The sequence below is a fragment of the Zeus faber genome, assembly GCF_960531495.2.
Source record: "Zeus faber genome assembly, chromosome: 8".
NCBI lineage: Eukaryota > Metazoa > Chordata > Actinopteri > Zeiformes > Zeidae > Zeus > Zeus faber.
The window spans coordinates 25,780,607-25,803,890 of record NC_137195.1 but is presented as its reverse complement, the minus strand read 5'-3'; the positions used below and the strand labels follow the sequence as shown (position 1 = coordinate 25,803,890).

The following is a 23,284-nucleotide window of genomic DNA, read 5'->3' as shown; positions in this document are numbered from 1 at the left end:
ACCGAGTGATTCTGTCAATAACTGATCCTCAAAAAAGAGCCGAACCTTTCTTCAGCCGATTCTGCATCCTGGACTAGGCCCTGGTTGCCTCATATACAAGTTACTTAAGTGAAATGTGTGTGTGTGTGTGTGTGTGTGTGTGTGTGTGTGTGTGTGTGTGTGTGTGTGTGTGTGTGTGTGTGTGTGTGTGTGTGTGTGTGTGATCCAGCCACTCCATGTGCATTGTCAGCCAAAAATTGACTCAATTCCCTGTAACCTTAGAGATATACAGTATATAAAGAGACATAATAAATGAATAAATGGGGGTACATCAACCTTAATAAATTCATTTCCCAGAACTAGCTCTGCGCTGAGAAGATCTCTATCTAATTCACTTTCATTGCAATGCAATATGCAATTCCTGCTTCCATTTTCTAATTCGATTTTCACATGCGAGACTTGGCAATACAGCTTACCCATCTATGTTTATGGTGCCGTTTAAAAGGTTTAAGACCCTTTCTGACTCTCCATTGAGCCACTTTCAGAAAAGTTCTAACGCTGTTGTGCAATTTCCAGCAAAGGGAAGCAGACATGTTTGTGATGGTTATCAGAGCTGTAGGCTTCTGGTACAAACAATCAAAGACACAATGGTGTGTACTCACAAGCCTTTTTTTTTTTTTCGAACACAAACGTAGCTTTTTCTTTTTGATGGAGCAACGCCCTGATATTTGAGGTTTAGCTGAAACATTCTCTTCCTAGGTACTGAAATAATGTTGATGTGAAGGCAAACCCTCACACTTTCATCAAGGAGTTACATTGGTGTTTGTTGTCGTAATTGCTTGATTTTCTGTTCAACGAGTGTGAATCTGAAATAAACACATGGGAAAAGTGCTGTACGGTCACAATGCAGTTGATTAAATTTATTAACATAACTTTTTATTTTTTTCTGCAACATTTACGTTTTTCTGTTTTAATTTTTCTTATCTGTGTATACCGTATATACAGTACATCACTTTTTAATTTTTTCAAAAATACTGTTTGCAATTATCCTATTTTTATTTTAGGGTATCTTCACTCATCATATACTGTACTGCTTTCCACTGGGACATTTCCTTTTTTGTATTTTATTTTTCACGTCATATCACATCATATAGAATCGAGAGACATAGAGAGAGCGAGACATATAGTGGACAGAGACACACACACACACAATTCTCCACCACTTTGTGTGCCAGACCCCTGATCTATTGGATTTAATGAAGGGGAAGGAGGGGTGGGGGTTATTTCTAAAATATTGTATTTAATTTGATTCTACATTTTCATGAGCCAGTGCCTCGGCCTCAAATCACATTAAAGATGTTTAGAGTCACAGCGGCTCATCCAGTGGCTGCCACCGCTGCGGTCCTGAGCGCTAATGAATGGCGGAGATTTCCATAAAATATCCTTTAAGAAGTCAATTACGATTAGCGCCACGTTTCATCTGCGGCAAGAAACTTCAATCACTCTCGCATTTAAAAATGCATTTAAAAATGCATTTAAATAGCTCCATAAACTCTTTTTAATCTGTCAGGCTGAGCGATATTTCTTTTTTAGGGGAACTCGCCATGAGAGACGATAATTAAAGTGTGGTGTTGTATTTTTCTTTCTGTTTTGTGTTCAACCCTCTTGCGTGTCGATAAGGAACGTCTGTTGCGCAGCACTTAACAACAAGTGTGTAATCGTGTTCTTTATCACAGCACACAGTTGTGTTTCCTCATATGATGCTCAGGGTTAATTACTCCAAGGCCCTTGATTCACTTGTGCTTGCAAATAATTTTTTTTAATTAACAGAAAACCTGCTATAAATTCTAGAGTCCAACGCAGCTGTTTTGCTGACTTTATTGCTTTAATTACAATGAGTGTGTGACTTGTGTAGTTATATTCCTTTACACACATAATATACAGTAGTATACAGTATATCTTGTCCGTTATACAGTATATCTTGTCAGTTTTTTGTCCTAAAAAGTCAGACAGGGACGCACGCTCTGTGTGTGTGTGTGTGTGTGTGTGTGTGTGTGTGTGTGTGTGTGTGTGTGTGTGTGTGTGTGTGTGTGTGTGTGCGCGCGCATATAAATGTGTGTGTATATATACTGTATGTGTGTGTATATATGTATGTACATACAGTATATGTGTGTGTATATACATAGTATGTTTATAGTATATACTGTATGTGCAGCATGTATATGTAATATATGTATGTACAATATACATACTGTATATATTTATAAATATATTAATTATATATACAGTATACTATTTACATATACATTTGTATTATATATGTGCATATGTATGCATCTGTGTGTGTGTGTGTGTGTGTGTGTGTGTGTGTGTGTGTGTGTGTGTGTGTGTATATATATATATATATATATATAGTTCAAGTTTTTTTTTTTTTGCAACCAAACCACGATACAGGTTCAATTTAAAGGTTTATACTGCTATTTTTTCCTTTCTATCATCTTAATAGCCTGCAGTGACTCGTTAAAACTGTATAACTTGACTAATAACCTCCCAATATTCATACGTAACTCTCCAAAAGATAACACAATCAACTGCCGCTTTTCTAGAAAAAACATTGCCAGGTAATGAAAATATCAAGGGGGGACCAGGCGGGATGAGGTTGATGTGACAGCAAACACTAGGCTGAAAGCACTGAAGCCAAATTTGTAATAAACCTGCACCTGAATTCGCCCCCTAGGGATTATCTTATTTTATCTTATCATTCCACTGTTTACCTGATTCATTGGAGTAATTTTGTGTTATATGGATTCAATTTTTTTGCTGTTACTCTGCTTGAATTCAAGCCTCTGCATGTGTTGAGTCATAATTGTTAAGAATTTTTAGCATGCTGTCACATAGCAATTGGGGTCACGCTTAATGTATAACTGAACCTTGTTTAGCCGTCTTAATCAAATTATTTTTATTTGACGTTTGAACCGCATTGAGTTTAATTTAAAAAAATGCTTATAGGATCACTTCATCCTCAGAAAACCAAAATTGGAATTAATACATACTAAATAACACCTACACCTAACATTGGGATCAATAATTGCACAAATGAAATAGAATACTGTGTGTATCGCTGATGAGGTTGTCGATACTTGAGATTGTGATAATGGTGATTTCGATAATAATAGCAGTAACCATAACTACTATCACAATGACTTTTTGGGTTTTTTATTTTGGTATTTTTTTACATCCTTTACATTTAATGACCATCACTCCACTCTTGAGAGGTGATCAGTAGCTCCTGGTGTATTTTTATTTATTATTTGTTTGTTTGTTTGTTTATTCATCTATCAATTTATTTTCTATGGGTTTATTATGTATCTATTTTTTTTTAAATGTATCCCTTATTTTAAAATTGTATCTATTTATTTATCTATCTTAAATCGTATTTATCATCCTTATCATTTCTTTATGGGTTATGTTTCTTTCAACCACCAGGTGTCGCTGTTGTCCTGTGTAATTTCAGTCGACATGCTGCAGCTGTTTTCTCTTCCGTTTCTGTTTATTGGTATTTTTGGTCAACTGCTACAGGATGAATAAAAAGCAGTATTATTACTATTATTACTAGACATGTAATGTTTTTTGTGCAAAAGCTGTTGTTTTTGCTTAAATTATATACATATATATATATATATATATATATATATATAAAATTACTGCACATTCTGTATGCTATGATGCAGTGGGAATTCTCTCTCTCTCTCTCTCTCTCTCTCTCTCTCTCTCTCTCTCTCATGCTCTCTCTTTCTTTCTAGATGACACGGTGCCCAAGGCAGATGATGGAAACCTTGAAGATAAGACCCAGGAAGACCAGTCAGCAGAGGAGGTACGGCTAGACATTGGATAGAAAAATAAAACACAAAAAAGCTGCTCAATGAACACCTAGGGAATCTAAAAAGAAAAAAAAAGTTGACATTTTATATAAGTACCATCCAATTACCGTTTTTTTGCCTGGTAAAATTTATTTTAAAAAAACAACAAAAAAAAAACCCCGATAAATTCTCAACTTGTCCGGTAAAAATGCTCACGCCGCCTCATGATCATGCCACCTCACTTTCATTGCACCACGGGGTTTGTTTCACCCTCCGAACACATCTGGTACCTACACCGGTACCAGGGAGCCCCCATGTTTTTGGTGGAAGCCCCATGTGAGCACAGGGAGACGACACAAACTCCACACAGGAAGGCCCCTAATCAGGAGATAACCCGCCGGAGCACGGTGCCGACAGCCCAGCCCAGAACCCAGGATCTTCTGGCTGTGAGGCAGCAGTGCAATGCACTGTGCCACCATACCACATAATCATCCCATCACATCTTTGGCAAGATTGTTAATTCTACAAGCTACAAAACATGTACATAAAGACAACACAACATCAAAATGAATATACTAACTTTGAATCCAAGTTGGACTGGATCTCAAATTAAAACCCATGCAAAGAGAACTTCGTTCAGCATTAACGCTGCCTGACGCCGTGCTGCCCTGACGCCGTGCTGCCCTGACGCCGTGCTGCCCTGACGCCGTGCTGCCCTGCCGCCGTGCTGCCCTGACATCAGATCTTTTATCTCGATAAACTTGGACCCGAGCGATGTGCCCCCAAAATTCCAACTTGGAATTCCGACTTAAACGGCCGTTTCTTTGCACTTTAACGAGTAGGAGGTCATATTTTTCTGAGTTCGGACTTCAGTGGAATGCAGCATTTTGTAATTGATTAGCACTCCAGTCATTGCCCTTGACCAAGGCTTCTACTCCTTGTAGTAGGCAAATGTCAACTCTCTATGTTTGACTGAACATGTTTGATCGCTTTTTTTGCACCTGTTCTGATTGTGTTGCAGAACCCGACAACGAATGACGAGACCGCCGTAGAAGAGGACTTAGGAGACGCTTCCGAGAAGGAGGCCGCCACCCCTACCGAAGACTCAAAAGAAGGAGACGACAATGGGGACGAGAAGGCGGAAAACCCGGAGGCCCGAAGTGACGAATCTGAGCCGGAGGCGGGGGAGAAAGAAGAGGAAGAAGAAGCTGTGAAAGAGGATGACGGGAGGGATGAGGAGACCAAGGACGAACTGAAGAAGGGACAAGAGGATGAGGGGAAGGACGAGGAGACCAAGGACGAGCCGAAGAAGGGACAAGAGGATGAGGGGAAGGACGAGGAGACCAAGGACGAACCGAAGAAGGGACAAGAGGATGAGGGGAAGGACGAACGGAAGAAGGGACAAGAGGATGAGGGGAAGGACGAACCGAAGAAGGGACAAGAGGATGACAGGAAGGACGAGGAGACCAAGGACGAGCTGAAGAAGGGACAAGAGGATGAGGGGAAGGACGAGACCAAGGACGAACCGAAGAAGGGACAAGAGGAAGAAGACCAAGAAGGCGTCAGCGCCAATAAGACCGAGGAGACAAGGGAGGGGGACGAGGCTCCTACTCCGGCCAAGACCGAGGAAGGAGAGCAGGGCGCCAAGGGTGAACGGGAGGCGAAGAGCAGCGGTGGCGGAGATAGCAAGGAGGATGAGGGTGGCAAAGAATCAACGGACGACGTCAATGAGGAAGAGGACAAGGACAGCGGGGAGAAGCCGGAGGGGACGGGACCAGATAATAGGACGACAGAAGCAGAGAGAAGCAGGAGCGGCAGCAGGAGCAGCGGCAGCAGGAGCAGCGGCAGCAGGAGCAGCGGCAGGAGAAGCGGATGTGGCAACAGTATCCAGGAAGGGGACGAGACCAGAACAAATGAGGCAGAGGCAGACGGGTCAACGGGGGAGGGAGAGAGGGAAAAGCCCGGAGAGAGAGATGAGGGGCACGATAAGGAGGAGGAAGGCGGAGGGGAGGAGGAGCAGGAAGAGGAGGAGGATAATCCACTTTCTACGCAAGATGCCAAAGAGAGGGAGGAGACAGGGGAAGGGGCGGAGGAGAAGAGTGACAAGGCAGGGGATGATAAAGGGGAAGCGCGGTCCGAGCCCCAGACCCTCTCCTCGGATGGAGAGAAAGAAGATGAAAAAGAAAAAGAAGAAGAGCTGAGAAGTGATAAACAATAATAATAACAACAATAATAAGAACATTATTATTATTATAATTATTATCAATAATAATAATAATAATAATAATAATAATAATAATAACCATTACAACTAAGCCAGAGAACAAAGGCAGCAAAGAGCAAAAGGCTTGACCATTGTCCTATGATAACACACGACAGCAATAGTTTGCTAGGCTAGCATTTTACATCGCAGGGGGATTGAAAGGCTTCTTTATGTCATCGTCAACGATTCCTCGGGAAGATGAAGATAAACACAAAGCCGGAGAATTATAACTTTAACAGAGCTTGGATGGAGCGCCGCGCTCATTTAGGCTGCCTTATCGTGCCAGTATGCATCTTCTGTGAGCGTTTTTAGGGAGTGACAGCAGCTGAAGCAAAAGTACAAATGTGGTTCAAATTTTACTTTTAAATAGTTATGTTTATATGAGTATGTTTCAATGTATGTTTTCTATTTGTCTTGGGTTTATTTTTATATGCATGTACGGTATCTTGTGCTAGGTTGAAACTCATTTATTCAATGGGCAAAAAAAACATAATGCGGTATGTGTTAGTGAGTACAATAAGATGCATGTTATTTTAAAAAACACATTTTCCAAAGTTTTCATACTTGTGCATGTTAATTTAACATGAAAAATAAAGGATTACAAGTAAAATGAAAACAAGACCGACTTGTCTTTGCTCATGTAGACGGAAAAATTTAACTACACCCGCATATGCTTCCAACCAAATAAACGTTATCTTCGTCATATGATATGTCATTCAATTTCCCTCCCAAAATCATATTCAGAGCTCCCGTGTCATTCCTCAAGCTTTTGAAAACAAGTCAATTAAAAAAATGCAATGTTTTATTTCTCCAGCATTATGCAGAGAGTTCATCTCAAGGCATCACTCCAGTTAGCGTTTATGCAAATGGCGGATCAAAGATTATTTTGTACAGTCCAGAATCTCACCCAGGACCCAAGGCGGAATCTGAGTCACGTTTCACGGTGGCAAAAATGACATGTTAGACTAACTTGACGTTCTTCCCAGCCCTGTAGGGACCCCGCAGACCACAAAATCGAGGAAAAACCATTAGGAAAAGATAAATCAAGCCCCTACCCTGCGGCTCTTTGGGCTGGCTCTCTCTTCTCAATTTTATATTGAGTCTTGGGACTACGTAACAGGACACCTTTGGTCAACATTTGGGCAGGAATAGCGCCACCAAATTGCCTTATTTTGGGGTGCACCAATGCCCCCAAAAATGAGAGGATCCCCTAGTCCACTGTTTTTCAGCCACTCTCACTACACCGGGTTCCAAATTATTATGATAGTTTTCTCTTATTTTCCAAAATAGTCGATTCAAATGACTGTCAGTATAATTTTCAAGTCATCAACCATTAGGGTATAATTCCAATGTTATTGAACAAACCTCCCAATCATAACAGCATTTTTTTCAAAAATAAAAAAATTGAAATGCACTGTTCCAAATTATTATGCACAACAGAGTTTCAAACCATTTTATAGGTTGTAAAGAACGGAAAACGGTCATTTGTTGCATTTGCAGCACTAGGAGGTCATATTTACACAAATGTAAAGCTATTTCAGTCAAAAACATCTTAACAGGCCAAGTTACATGTTAATATAGGACCCCCTTCTTCACAATTCTTGCATCCATTTAACTTGTGAGTTTTTGAAGAGTTTCTCCTTGAATGTCTTTGCAGGATGTCAGAACAGCCTCCCAGAGCTGCTGTTTTGATGCAAACTGCCTCCCACCCTCATAGATCTTTTGCTTGAGGATGCTCCAAAGGTTCTCAATAGGCTTGAGGTCAGGGGAGGATGGGGGCCACACCATGAGTTTCCCTCCTTTTATGCCCATAGCAGCCAATGACACAGAGGTATTCTTTGCAGCATGAGATGGTGCATTGTCAGGCATGAAGATGATTTTGCTATGGAAGGCACGGTTCTTCTTTTTGTACCATGGAAGAAAGTGTCAGTCAGAAACTCTATATACTTTGCCGAGGTCATTTTCACACCTTCAGGGACCCTAAAGGGGCCTCCCAGCTCTCTCCCCATGACTCCGCCACCTCCTTGCTGAGGTCGCAGCCTTGTTGGGACAACCATCCACTACTCCATCCATCTGGACCATCCAGGGTTGCACGGCACTCATCAGTAAACAAGACTGTTTGAAAATGAGTGTTCATGTATTTCTGGGCCCACTGCAACCGTTTCTGCTTGTGAGCATTGGTTAGGGGTGGCCCAATAGTAGGTTTATGCACAACCGCAAACCTCTGGAGGATCCTACACCTTGAGGTTCACAGGACTCCAGAGGCACCAGCAGCTTCAAATACCTGTTTGCTGCTTTGTAATGGCATTTTAGCAGCTGCTCTCTTAATCCAATGAATTTGTCTGGCAGAAACCTTCCTCATTATGCCTCTATCTGCACCAACCCGTCTGTGCTCTGAATCAGCCACAAATCTCTTCACAGTACCATGATCACGCTTAAGTTTTCATGAAATATTTAATGTTTTCATACCTTGTCCAAGGCATTGCACTATTTGAGGCTTTTCGGCAGCAGAGAGATCCTTTTTCTTTCCCATATTGCTTGAAACCTGTGGCCTGCTTAATAATGTGGAACGTTCTTCTTCAGTAGTTTTCTTTTAATTGGGCTCACCTGGCAAACTAATTATCTCAGGTGTCTGAGATTGATTTCAGTGATCCAAAGAGCCCTGAGACACAATACCATCCATGAGTTGAATTGAAAAACAAAAGATTTTATGTTTATGACACTTAAATCCAATTTGCATAATAATTTGGAACTCTGTGTAGTCTGCTGTTAGAGCTCATCAGGTGTGCCATGAAGAATACAGTTGTTCAAATTGGATGATTTTGAAAATCAAACTTATTTTTCTTGCACATCCTGGCCCCATATCAGGCAGGGGTTCGAAGTGCTTCAGGATCAATAACACAGTCTCCAGATCCAGAAGGTTGATATGGCGTTTGGATGGGGGCGTCTGTGAAAACCTGTGCGTAAATGGAGACTCGACCCAGACACACACCCTGTGTGAAGGTCTGGGGATCTCTCCAATAGGTTGTTGAGAGATCATGGCACAACCAGCGAGTGTAGGCGGGCGCATCGGGTTCAACCAGAGCTGTCGCAACCATTGAAAAACATGCGCGGAACAGTACTCTGGTGTACTCGTAGACCAACCCCCTGAAAGGCGAAACGGAGAAACCTTCTGTGTTTCGGCGCTATCGCAACATGGAAGTAGGCGTCCTTCAGGTCGATGCTTGCACAGAAATTGCCCTCGTCAAACCACCAAGGTGCATGTCAAAGGTGCATGGACAAGTTGCTATGTGGCGATTCAGTGTGCGTAAATCCAGGATCGGCCTCACTGCCCCGGAAGTAGTTTGACTGAAACCCTCTGTTATGAAGCTCCGTTGGCCACAGCGTCAAGGCTCCCTTGCTGAGGAGAACTGCTGATTCTGCGTTCAGAGGTGCAACCTTCTCCGGTGGCATCATCACCGTCCACACCACGCCCTGGAAGGGTGGCAGGGTTTGGAGGAATTGTAACGCATAACCCCCTCGCAGTGTCCATCCAGCGGGACAACACACAGAAGAGACGCCACCTGGCATAGCGCTCACACAGGGGATGGATGGCCAGCTGGGCGGTGTTTGCTCAACACCCGTCAAGGCCCCTGATGGCCCACACCACCGCTGGTCCCTGCCCAAGCCCAAGGTGAAAAAGGAAGCCCCGTCATAAAAGGGATAATCGTGCACTGCCAGGGGCATGTGCAGCTCCGTGGAGTAGAATGTGGCCCGAGTCACATTTCTGCTTGGACGCGGCACGGGAGACAGCTGAAGGTCAGATAAAACACCAGGCAGTTAAAACACCTGCCGTAGGAGTCGCGCTACCCCGCCAGCCTGATGCGTAGGCAGGGGGCTCTTAAAAAAAAGTTGTTGTCATCCTTAAGATGCCGAGGAAGCATGGAGTTTCCTGCTTGACTCGGTGACAGAAATGAGATTGGAGTCGTCTTTGATGACTGATGAACGTATTCAGTCGCAGCTGAATTGGAAAAGAGGAAGAAGGGAACGCTTCTGGGGTTAATATTGGCTATGCTGCTCCATCCTGATTGTCTTGAGGGTGTGGATGAATACATTTCAGTACCTCCGCATGCAAGGTTGGATATATACCAATTGGAGTGATGCCCCGAAGGGGCAGAGCCTGCGGGCTGACTCGAACTGCTCTTTCTTCTCTCACTTTCTCTTGTAATCTCAAATCTCACGATAAATCTCATTTGGGATTAATTATCTTTTCCCAAACTCCTCTTTGTGGCTTTGACTTAATCTAGTTGATACCAGCTGTTGTTATCTTGTGCTAGTGTGACTGTCAACAGCGAGCGTGCTATCTTTCCCGTGCCGCTAAAGTTTTTTTAAGGGGGAAGAGGATATAAGTGGTACCCCGATTTAAATTATTTGTCAGAAAAAAAATCATGTAGAAATGTGCTTAGAGTATTATTGTAGTCTACTGATAGTGATGCATGACGATTCCCTACTCTTTTAAACAACTTTTTTCAATGACTTAGGCGTCGTTAGGAGTCAGGAGCCGCTCTGAAAAAAGAGTGGAGGGAGTGAATCTTCAAATCCACAGACGGAAATCAACTCTCGTCTATCGTTCACGGGAAGTCCTCCCCCAATCAAAGTACAATAAACCAACGGAATCAAATGAATAAAGAGTCAGAAAACTTGAACGACTCCTTTTACCAAGTGACTCATCAAGAACCGTATCTCAAAAAATGTTCAAACCTTTCGTCACAACAAATAGTCAGACACGCTTTCAGAATTCTCTGCTCTGATTGATAGAGCTGCTATTCTGTCGAAATAGATGAATTACTGCAGTCTTGCAATTTTGATCTTGCAACACAAAAATATTTAATACATTATTAAATTGGAATTAAACACTGAGCCACACACCAAGGCTCGCGTTTAGCGTTAAGCGTGTTGTTTCAGCGCACAGAAGGGATTGAGGGGGAAAGAGAGAATGACTGAGATGAATAAGCAGTGGTGAGCAAGATGTCCAGAGAGAGAGAGAGAGAGAGAGAGGGAGGGAGAGAGAGAAAGAGAGAGAGAGAGAGAGAGAGAGGAAACAAGATGAAGGGAGGGAGGCAGCGGTCAGCTGTGAGTCATGCACTCTCCCACCAGTCGAGGTAATGATTGTCAGGGTTCTATTTCTGGATGCGCCACACATCCTCCCAGCGACCCCTTCCAGTGTGTGTGTGTGTGTGTGTGTGTGTGTGTGTGTGTGTGTGTGTGTGTGTGTGCGTGTGTTTCCCTGCAGTGAGTGGAGTGAAACATAACGTAAAATAAACTAAAAGTATCCTGAGCTATTCTCCATCACCTAATGAAAGACAGGTGGCAGCGGGTGTAGCAGGCCTCCACCCTGTGTCATATACACTATACTGTCCATATTTATTGCTTGTTAGACCTTTGGAAATCCTGGAATTTGGGACATTTTCCTAAGTTCAGTCGGCTTGATAATAGTAAATAAGTCAATGGATCACTTTCACATATCAGTATGTACAATCAAGGCTGGATTAGTACCCTTGCTGAAGCTTATAGCCCCCACACACATGCACAGATAAACACACACACACACACACACACACACACACACACACCGCCCACCCCACGGCACCCACCCCTGCAGGGGGCCGCCGCCAGGGATTTACCATTCACCACTTTCACAGCCACCTCAGCAATAAAACGCTCAATCGTGATACTCATACTTATTACATATACATACACTTAAACTAATATTCTTTGAAACAACTTTTACTTCATTCTAACTGGATAATTATCAAGATCAAGAGAAGGGACAAGTTTTGTGTCATAGATGGAGGAATATATTTTTTACTCCCATCGTGGAGAGCTTTTTTGCATCCAGTGGCCGCTGGGCACGTGCCCAGGTTGCCCATATGGTAGATCCGGGCTTGTACTATTCGACTATTATAACTTTAATAGTCAAAATGAATTGTAACTATTAGAACCATATAAATTTGAACTATAGTTATCATTGTTGGTTGCTATTATAACTATTATAATATTATATATATAATATATTATTATTATTATTATTATTATTATTATTATTATTATTATTATGTCATATTGTCATATATATGCTAATTGTAACTGACAAAAGTCACCTCTTTTGGAATATACTGTATATTAAAAAATACAATTGTATTACATTTTGAGTCATTATTCCTGCCTCATGGCCTCCGCTTGTGTCAAATCCCATAATACCCATCCCAAGATTTGAAATGTCAAAAGAAGCTGCACTTAAGTTTAAATTACAAACAAAATTACAACTAAAATGTTTATGTCCGAGAACTAAAACCCAGAAGGGTCACTTTTAAGTAGTTAAGTACAAATACAAGTTTTCAAATCTTTTCATTTTATTTTATTTTTTGTATGTATATAGGTACCCACAACCTATACCTCCTAATTTCCCATAGAGCGTGTAGTAAGTGTACTTGTTTCAAATTCATTGGCTCACTCTACGGGATGCTTGAAGGAAGCATTTGAGGTTGGAACGTCACCTCAAAAAGAGGTTTCACTCACAGTTTACCAGTACCAGATATGTCCTCCTGGTCATCTTTTTGCTACTGTCCAAGACAACATAGAAACAAGATAAATGAGACCAAAAAACAGACTAAGATCGGATCTTATTTATTTTTCATCTTTTCACCGCAAATCTCCAGCCTGTCTGTTCCGTCAACTGTTCGAAAATCCGACAAACACTGTGAAATAAATATATATCGTCATTATACCATATACAAAGAAATATGTTGAACTGGAATGTCCGCTCGCCCTCTGGCGGAGTCACATCACGACACTCAACTCTGCTGGAAGGCAGCGACACAGAGGTCACGCTTTGATCGATGGAATGGGCTGTCTTTACGCCACCGTCGCAGGATGATTCGTCAACCTCACCCAACACTGTTAAAAGTGCTGCCCGCACAATAAATAACAATGAAAATAAATGGAGAAAAAGAATAGGTGGAAAAAAAAGGAAATCCCAAAGTAGCATAAAACAGCAACACTCGATCAGAGGGGGGTGTTGTTCTCAATCGTACGTGTTGTACATGTCGCTTCTTTTCATTCTGGTTGAATCATTGATTGACTGTGTGATTTGATTTGGATGAGCCTCATCCGTTTTAACTGCGGGGGCCCGTGCTGTTCGCTCTTTCCGTCTACCCTATTACATCAACCGTTGCTGTCGCTCTCCGTTTGTTCTCTCTCGCGCTCTCTCTCTCTCTCTCTCAACCTGCCCTTGAACGGGTGCATCATTTAGCAAGTTCTGCCGAAACAAAAATGTCTAAAACGGGACAAAAAGAAACGAAAACAAATGCTGATCAGCAATTAGGGAAAGAGGAATGACGATGCGCGTGTGGGAAGGAGTGATCTGAAGAGAGGAGACAGTGTCACCGCCCATATGCCAATCACACACAACTCATTGTTGATGATAACAACTGACAAGATGTCAGCTCCAAATTGAAAAGAAAGTGTGGGGCAGGGGTTCTAGTTTCTCTGTGTACCACTTTCCCGTTGACAGCTGTGGCTGTCAGTGGGAGAGTGTAAATCAGTGTATCTGCCTCCCTGCCTTCCCTTGTCCCGCCACCCACTTCACTCCCCCTTTATCCCACGTCAAGTCTGTCTGATCTCATCTATCGATCCCTCGTTGATGAAGGAGGCCCCGAGGATAAAATGTCATCTTCATCGTCTATCTTCAGTTGGGGATTAGTTCTGATCGTCTCTGATGCCTGATCTATTCTAATCGAATCGCGGGGCTGTTGACGAGATATCTGCCACGCGTTCCCCCGGATCCTTTTCAACTGCCTGGACAAGCTAAGCGCCAGAGTCTTAGCACGGACAGCTACAGTAAGACCTTAGCCGTGTCGGTGTCGCGCCGTTTGTGACCATCGGCATTCATCGTGATTCCGATGAATGAATAGCTGCTGTGTACAGTACACACACGCACATACACACACACACACACACACACACACACACACACGAGTGCGCAAAGACATACACGAAGGACCAGACGGTGATTCTTTTATCTTTTCTTTTGTAAAAGCATGATAAACAACAAGAAGATGTTTTTCTCGCCACTGCGCGTGGTTTCACGTTTGGTTTTGTTCAAATCTCCCTTTGATCGGACAATGAGCGTTGATGGTCTATGACTTGAAACAGCGGTTCATCTATTGGTGATGCTGCGTTCCATGGAAACTCGGAAATTGGTTAATCCAAAAGTATGTTAAAATAACATTACAACAGAGTTGTTTAGATCGGAGTTGGATATGTTTTCCAATTGAAACCCATACAAAAGAACTCCGGTGCCGTGTTAAGCAAATAATATCTTTGGAAAAAAGACTTGCACTGACTCAGCGGAGAATAGAAAAATGGTGACAGCACACGGCTAATGTACAGTATCCTCAGTGGCTATGCTCTTTCTATTTACAGCGATTACGCTTTTGGTTGGATGTCACGTATAGAATTGTCTAGCTCAAGACCTCTATGTGCTTTAAAAATCAAAAATTCGTCATGACTTTTGGACTATGGCCTCTCTTCTTACATTAAATTCCCTGAAATAATAAAGTTTTACCTTCATCTTGTTACTCTAGAGGCAGTTCTGTTGGTAGCTTTTTTGAAACACATAGAGGTTGATAGCCAGTATGACCAGTTACCTAAACTGACCTTTAATAAGATGAACACAAAGGCATACACAGGTCAATACACATTTTACACACACACACACACACACACACACACACACACACACACACACACACACACACACACACACACACACACACACACACACACACACATCCCTTCATCTGGGGGTGGTTGTCAGGTCCCTGATTTGGTGGTCACCGGCTGGATGCTCTGGACTTTGGAGAGAGTGACTGGAACTTTTCCATCTCCGGGCGTGGGCGCTCTGGTGATGGGGTGACCTGCAAAAACAAACCACAAACCCTGCGTTTACATTTACTGTAGAATAAATGGAGCAAACACCAGAAAAATGAAGGTCTCCAAATTGACCTTGACCTGATCTTCTTTCGGTTTTATATGTCTTCCTATTGGTTGCCATTCATCCAAAGCCTAGCGTTCGACTCACTGGAACTACTCATTTGAATGAAACTCTCGCTGACGTACCGACCGACGCCAACCTCTCCTTGAACTTCTGCTGGAGGTACAGCTCTTCTTTGGAGTAGCTCTTGGCGAAAGCGGACAGCAGGAAGCCGACGGCCATCGAGGTGCCACCCACGCAGAAGAGCACAGCTCCAGTAAGCTTGCAGACGTCCAATGCCTGGTTGAAACTGACGGCGTGGCTGTAGACGCAATGTCAAGCATAGGATTTAGATTGTCATCTCAAAAGATTGCTCATATCATTAGCTTAAAGCCCCTACAAGGAGTTCAGCACTATGCACCTGTCACTATCCATGTTTATAAGACATTTATATTACGGCCTTTAAGCAAATTATATCTTCGGCGAGAAGATAGGCAATTTTCTATGAAGTGATTATACAAAAAGGTGAACTGAACGGAGAAGCCACTGTATCACAGAAAGAAACAATCATTTTTTAAAGTGGAAATCCATAAATTATCTGTGTTGGGTGGATTACACTATTATGTCCATGAATTTCATTCAAAACTGCAACGAACTGCAGTCATTCTTTTTCCAACGTTTGGGTTTACCTTTGTCTTTGCTCAAAGGCGGGTCAACAACTAGTTATGCTAATTGATCAAATTCACTGCAGTTGCCTTTCACTTCTTGAACATGCCCAATCTTTTCATTTTTGCTGGCGGTGGACCCAGCCACCAACAATGGAAACAGCATATAGAGGAGCACAAGCGTAATACAATACATACATTGAATGGCTGTTTCCTAAGAAGTGAAAGCTAAAATAAGTAAAAAATATGGGATTCATTAACAACCACTTTAAACCCTTCAAATGGGCTTTCAAACACAAATAGACTACAGATCTAACCTACATGCAGACCCTGCATTTTTCACGACTGATAGAGCAGAAGAGACAAATTTACATAGCCACAAACAGCTGTTTTTTATCCCCTGTTTACTCCTCAAAGCAAACACATGCACCACAAGAGAGTTGAAGTAGCTCTCTGCAACAGACAGCAATTTAGCTCTTGGGAACGGCAGCCTCTATTCTGGGAAATGTAAAACATTTCCCAAATCGGCTTTGAATTCAGAGAGGCACCATAATACACTACCAGACAATACGATCCTTATTTTAAAGGACGTCTTTGTAGAACTTTAAAGGCAACCGTTTGATTAATCACATTTTTCTTATAGATGTGCCATTTTGTGTGCAGAAATACAGTTTATTGGCTATAACTCAAGAGTACACTGAGTCTCTACAGAGCTCAGCAAATCTGCCTTTGGCCCCTTTGGAATATTAAAACTAGTGAGTTTAGTACCTATGGGGACTTTTGCTTCATATGACTATTGTCTATGATCTGTTTGCTAACGGGTTCTCAAAGGGATTTCTCTGAATAAGTCAAGCAAACATAATTTCGATCCGGAGCGTCCATGGAATCGATCCGGTCGTTGACACGGTACCTGTCAACGAAGAGGAGGTCATCCTCCCCGAAAGCCTCGATCCGGGCAGGGGTGGCGTACCCCACCAGGACCACGACAAGGCCCGCAAACAGGATCAGGGTGCCGAACGCGAGACAGACCTACGGGTGGAAACGGAGGAAGTCAATGGGTAAATGGGTAATAGAAGACTAATTTCATTCTCGGCAGTTGGGCAACATACTGCATTTGGAGATACGCTGTTGCAAAAACACCGCAAATTAATTTTGCTTTATTTTCGTTCCCGAACCCCGAGCCTTTACCTTCCAGAGTAAAGAGCTCCACCAGCTTGGCGATCTCTGAATCTGAAAATCTTCGTCACGTTCCCAGATGGAGGCTGTGCACTCCTCGTAAAACTGGATGAGAAAAACACAGGGATCGGTTCAAACCTCAAACGCTGTTAACACTCAATATGCCACGGTGGGGAGAGGGTGGGATCCAAAAATAATTGATTCTGGTGCGAGTTATGTCTGTGTCTGCGTGAGTCACGTCTACCTGGTGTAGGTAGGAGCGCACCCCATACTGCTGGCAGTTTCCACCGGTCTGGGCCTGCTCAGCGTACTCCGACCCGCAGATCTCCGAGCACGAAGTCATCCTTCCCTGCAGTCTGCGCACACACACAACCACGTGCAAGCTCAGTGAGCCGCCGCCGCTTCCAGGACGCAGGGGAACTTTTCGTAAGCACACGCATGAACGCTTGCTTACACATCGACTCGAAGAAGCCGACCTTGTGCTGGTTGGGTTGAGTTGGTTTCCCCATCTCACTCTCTCTCTCTCTCTGTCTAAATTCTCTCTCTCTCTCTATTATTATATACATTCATTCTGTATGGAATATCAAATCTTTACTTATATTTAGACACGCGGCCATTAGTGGCAACCTTCCTACCACTTAGCCTTTTAATTCTTCCAATTTTGTATATTCTGCATATTTTTGTATATTTTGCTTTTCTTTTTAGATTTTTGAGACTGATAAGCTTCTTTTTACACTAACTGTCTGTAAAACAGCACACCGATCCACCGATACATCACCCGTGTACATGAAAATGTACTTGGCCGAACAGACTTTGATTCTGAATGCTGCTTCATTAAGAGCACAACAATGGTTATTTCATGTAAGTCCAACACTGTGTTCGAAATTTCAAGCATTTGGTTTCCAACATAATAATGATATCATTCCTGCAGCTTGAAATGACGGTCGACGCCTCTGTATTTTTTCTCTCCCCAGGTGTTTCCCAGTGTGTGGCAGACGGGGGGGGGCGTGGTTAAGCCATAGTCTGCAGGTGACAGTGCTGGCTCCTTCCTGATTGGTCGGACCCGGCCGGAAGAGCTTTCTTATGTGCTGTTTTGTCTTGCAGTGGGGACGGCGTGGTGTAGGAGACGTGACCCGGCGGACCACAGCGCAAGCCGCACGGACAGATTGTTCTCGTTGCGATTTGATGTTCCAGTCTTGGCCAGCGAGCCTTTCCGTTTATAACAATTCATAAAGACGCATGCCATGTAGGTGCCCCACCGCCGGAAAGACTCTGTCTCCCTCCCTAGACCTGTACCAGTGGGTAGAGACTCCCACACAGTGCTTCTCCTCCGTCTGTGTCCCCCGGGGGTCCTCTCATTACACAGCTCAGTGCTTTTTCCTCGAAACGCGTTCTTCCTTCTCTTTCTGCCACTACTGAATCTCAATGACTCTCTATTGCTCATGGAGCTGAGAGTGAGTCTGCGATAGAAAAACAAAGTAGCGTAATACCCCGCCGCCGTTAGTGGTTTGGTCAATGTCAAAGCACATTAGACACTAAGGAGGGGCCCCTCCCCAACGCTAACGCAGCATAGTGTCTTATGTAACAGTGGCACAAGGGCATCGCTGTAATGACACACACACACACACATACGCAGATACAGGTATAGGTGAGTTATGGGGACATCCATAAAAACCTTTAAAAACAAGATTTGTTGGGACAACATCGACTCAAAAGATTACGGCAAAAAGCTTGAGTCATGAGACTAAATCATGAGATGCACATAGAATAAAAAAAACAATAACAGCTAAAACAGCGTAAAGCCTTCCTATGAGGACACTACGTTATGAGAACAAAATGATGATTACTTATGAGATTATGAGGACACATGTCTATCCCAATGTCCTATTAATGCTGATGGTGTGTTCAGGTCCACTTAAACCGTGCACACACACACACACACACAGACACACACACACACACACAAAATCCATACCAAATTAGCAAATACACATGTACTTTACAAGGATGGAAATGAGAGATATTTAGGGCAACACTCTGGGACTAGCTTATGCTACATCAGTCATTTGTTGTTTTATGTTGATTAATTCCAGTCCACTCCAAAACAATCGCAAAAAGGAAGTTGGAGTTAAAAATGAAGAGAAAAAGAAAATTAAATATCAGTTTTCATAATAGAAAATCACAGCATACGCAATGAGAGTGAGCGTGAAACAGCATTTGTGGCCGATTATGTAATGAATTATGACTGAGTGCTGGAGCATACAGTATTTCATCTCAAATACAAAGTATAGGGCCTCTTCACAGCGAGCATCTTGAACAAAAGGTTATACAACTGAAGCCAATGTCGGTAATTGGGGTGCCTTGCGTTGATTGTTATTAGGTTCTGCTGCGTCAAACCACCTCTACACCTCAAATTGTCCCACTCCAACACACCGCACACCTTCGGGGAAGAGTCTGAGCAAATAACAAAGTATTAACTTCCAGCATTTCTTGTGTCCGCTCGGCCCACGAACGCCACACTGCGCCGCGGACGACTCTCCACCTCCACCTCACCTCAGCGGAATGGGCGTCGACGCGAGCAGAAAAGGTGTCTCTTTCGGCATGAAAGGAGGCCGCATTGACGGCAGCGCCGCAGTGATCGAGGATAGCCCGGATGTGTTTGCCACTCAGAGATGTAGCAACATGCTAAGCAAAACAACATTTCATGACATGTTTATGACCATTCTGAAATACAGCACAGATATTTCCACTGAAATCTCAAAATGACATTGCCCAGAAAGCCGTCCATTAGAGGTCAAATGAGACAAGAATTTTCAATAAGTAAAAACATACATCCAGGTGTACACTAGTTAGCATAGTGCTACTTCATCTTAACTTGTGTAGGTTTGTTATTTTTTTCATCTCATTTTAATTTGCCCTTTCTCAACGGCACTGTTGCTCAATGTTCTTCTGGAAATGTATGTGTTATTTTATCTTATTGTGTCAGATTTAGGAGACAACTTTGCTCATGTTTACACCACAATGCCTATTCAAACAACACACAACCTTGGCTGTTATTAATAGAGATGAGCAGATTCATGAAGTCTCACCTCATCTGAATTAACGCCTCAGATTATACAGGCGGGAACGGTCTCATTAGACAAAGCGGCGTCGGCAGAAGCTCATCCTCCACCCAAACAGGTGAAACGGAGAGACCAAAATGGAGAAGTGTTGTGTCTCAGGTGTGTACGTTCAAAACAGCCAAAACATTTCAAAGGCGCCGATAAGCTCGCCCACCGCGGAGGTAAAAACATCCTGAAGAAGGTCACTTTCTCAAGGGGAAAAATGCAACCAATGGCTCAACAATGAGAAGCCTGAACTGGATATCTAAATGTGGGCGGTGCCCACGCGGTGAAGCGCTGGGAGGAGGACAGATGGACGACGCACCTGCTACAGCTGCATCCTGTGCTAAACGTGCTCTATGTAAAGCACTCTTTTATGGATGTATGACTCAGATCTTTCAATCTCTTTTAACACCCACCCATCCCGTGTGTGTGTGTGTGTGTGTGTGTCTCAAGGTGAAAGGGTTCTCCGTTTGTGACTGATAATACATAATAATGACATTTTATTTATGACACAATTAGTATAATCTGTTCAATTTGTTTGTATTTGTTGTTGCTTTTTTACTCTGCTTTAAAATTGTTTTTTTTTACCAGAACAAATCCCTTCTATATGGAATTGTGCAAATAAAAACAAACATTATGATTTGGAAAAGAATAATGATGGATAGTAGAAGTAAAACATGCCATGCTTTGCAGCCAAGCTCAAAACCCCCATTTTTTAAAAATGGGACAATTTTGATAAAGATAGAGTTCAGAATTGATTTATGTTTTTATTCATGTTTATTTATTTATACTTAATTATTTATCATGGTCTTTATTTATACTTCAATTATATTATTTGTATTGTATTATTAGTAGGTTTTTGGTTATTTTTGGGGGGGGGGGGGGCTGGAATGCAATTTATTAATTAATCAATTATAATAACAATTGTCCAAATTATTTTCATAATCCAAACTGTAAATAATGGTTCAAATGAAAACACTGGCCTGCTCTGACAGAACACGTGAAATTCCAGTACATATTCACCCTATCATACAGTGTATTCACCATATCATACAGTGTATTCACCATATCATACAGTATATACACTATATCATACAGTATATACACTATATCATACAGTATATTCACCAAATCAAGATTCAAGATTCAAGAGGTTTATTGAATCTTGATATGGTGTATCATATAGTACATCACCATATCATACAGTATAGTCACCATATCATACAGTATATACATCATATCATGCAGTATATTCACCATATCATACCGTATGTTTACCATATGATACAGTATAAACACCATATCATACAGTATAATCACCATATCATACAGTATATACACATATCATACAGTATATACACCATATCATACAGTACAGGCACCACATCATACAGTATATACACATATCATACAGTATATACACCATATCATACAGTACAGGCACCATATCATACAGTATATACACCATATCATACAGTATATACCCCATATCATACAGTATATACACCATATCATACAGTATATACACATATCATACAGTATATACACCATATCATACAGTACAGGCACCATATCATACAGTATACACACCATATCATACAGTATATACCCCATATCATACAGTAAAGTATGTACACCATATCATACAGTATGTACACCATATCATACAGTACAGTATGTACACCATATCATACAGTATGTACACCATATCATACAGTACAGTATGTACACCATATCATACAGTATGTACACCATATCATACAGTATGTACACCATATCATACAGTACAGTATGTACACCATATCGTTAACCCGGAGGGCGCCCTGGTGACGTAGAGCGTGACGTCACAGTGAAAGCACAGCGTAAGTCCGTTCGTCCTCCCAACCCCCTTGAGACAAAAATAGACACGTTTTCCCTTTTTCCACACAATGGGGGAAAGGCGACGAATCACTATGAAACGAGTCAACTGACCAACAACATGGCGTTGTGTTCTTCAAAGAGGCATGCGAGAGGAAATGGGATACGAAGGTTAGGTTATGCAATAAACACAACAACAATAAAAAATAAAAAATAAAGCTTTACCCTGTTTTATACATTTCAGTTAAACCGGCGCACCAACCGACAGAAGATGCATCCTTATTCTGCATATTTTATTCAGCGATTTCTATTCTTAACTTCCAGACGTAAGGAACGACACAGAACAGTGAGCTGGATCGGAATAACACTGGAAATATATAAACCCCCCTTTTTTTTTTTCGGGACTAAATCCATTCAGTTACTTCCAACAACAATTCCGCGTGTATTCAAAAGTGTAAAAACACGGAAAAATAGATGTAATATCGTCGTCTACCTGTCATTACCAGCTCGGAGAGTGAACACTGCTGTTCCTTTAGCCGGCTCCCATCACTCTGCTGCGAGTCAGTCTCTCTCTCTCTCTCCCTGTCTCTCTCTCTCTCTCTCTCTCTCTCTCTCTCTCTCTGAGTGATTGGAGGCGTGAGCGAGCGGAGCGTGTGAGCGTTTGGTAGAGTGAGTGGTTTTCTAACTTTTTCTATCAATTGCATGTTTATAATTATTTGTTGGTGACGGGTTTAGTTTTTTTGTTGGTTGTAGGGTGTGCGCACAGCGGGTGGGGGGTGGTGGGGGTAGTGGTGGTGGTGGTGGTGCGGGTCCGCGGCCATGTCGGACCTCACCAAGCTAACGAGGAAGCACGGCATTAAGTTGCCCGTGTCTTCCTCGGTCTCGGTGGAGGACTGCAGCCTGGCGGTGGGGAAGGCTGTCGGCTACAGCAGCGTTGTGTCCGCAGCGCGGATGAACAGCGCGGTGGTCATCTTCCTGGATGGCGTAGACAAGGTGAACGCGGTGGTGGCGAGCGGCGTTACGGTGAACAAAATGTTTGTTCCCGTCCTGCCTCTCTCCACACCGGCGAGGAGGGTGAATTTGGCGAATGTTCCGCCGTTTATTAAGGATGAGACCCTCACTAAGGAACTGGCGAGGCACGGGAAGGTGGTGTCGCCAGTTAAAAAAGTCCCGTCGGGGTGCAAGTCGCCGCTGCTCAAGCATGTGGTGTCGCACAGGAGACACGTCCTGATGGTGTTGAACAACAGGGATGCGGAGCTAAACGTAGCTTTTAAAATCAGGGCGGATGAGTTTGACTACGTGGTGTTTGTCAACACTGACACCACCAAGTGCTTTGGGTGCGGTGGGGAGGGACACCAGGTCAGGGC

General features: G+C 42.7%; 1 protein-coding gene across 1 annotated transcript; it reads right to left on the bottom strand.

Annotated features, from left to right (window-relative positions):
• Positions 1-14,691: 14,691 nt before the first annotated feature.
• nrsn1 (neurensin 1) lies at positions 14,692-22,447 on the bottom strand. Its single transcript, XM_080006062.1, has 6 exons — positions 22,411-22,447; positions 17,201-17,312; positions 16,969-17,061; positions 16,691-16,809; positions 15,262-15,437; positions 14,692-15,059 (listed from the first exon to the last, which is right to left on the bottom strand). Exons 2-6 carry the CDS (start codon positions 17,297-17,299, stop codon positions 14,956-14,958), a joined length of 591 nt encoding a protein of 196 aa, XP_079862188.1. The 5' UTR covers positions 17,300-17,312; positions 22,411-22,447; the 3' UTR covers positions 14,692-14,955.
• Between the last annotated feature and the right edge of the window lie 837 nt (positions 22,448-23,284).

Bases quoted from the DNA above. Each gene is read 5' to 3' on its own strand.
- nrsn1 (XM_080006062.1), bottom strand. From the start codon at position 17,299: ATGACTTCGTGCTCGGAGATCTGCGGGTCGGAGTACGCTGAGCAGGCC. The intron at 16,810-16,968 runs GTAAAGGCTCGG...TTCCACCCGTAG, and splicing joins GGAGCTCTTTACTCTGGAAG to GTCTGTCTCGCGTTCGGCAC. The intron at 15,438-16,690 runs GTACCGTGTCAA...TTGCGTCTACAG, and splicing joins GACCTCCTCTTCGTTGACAG to CCACGCCGTCAGTTTCAACC.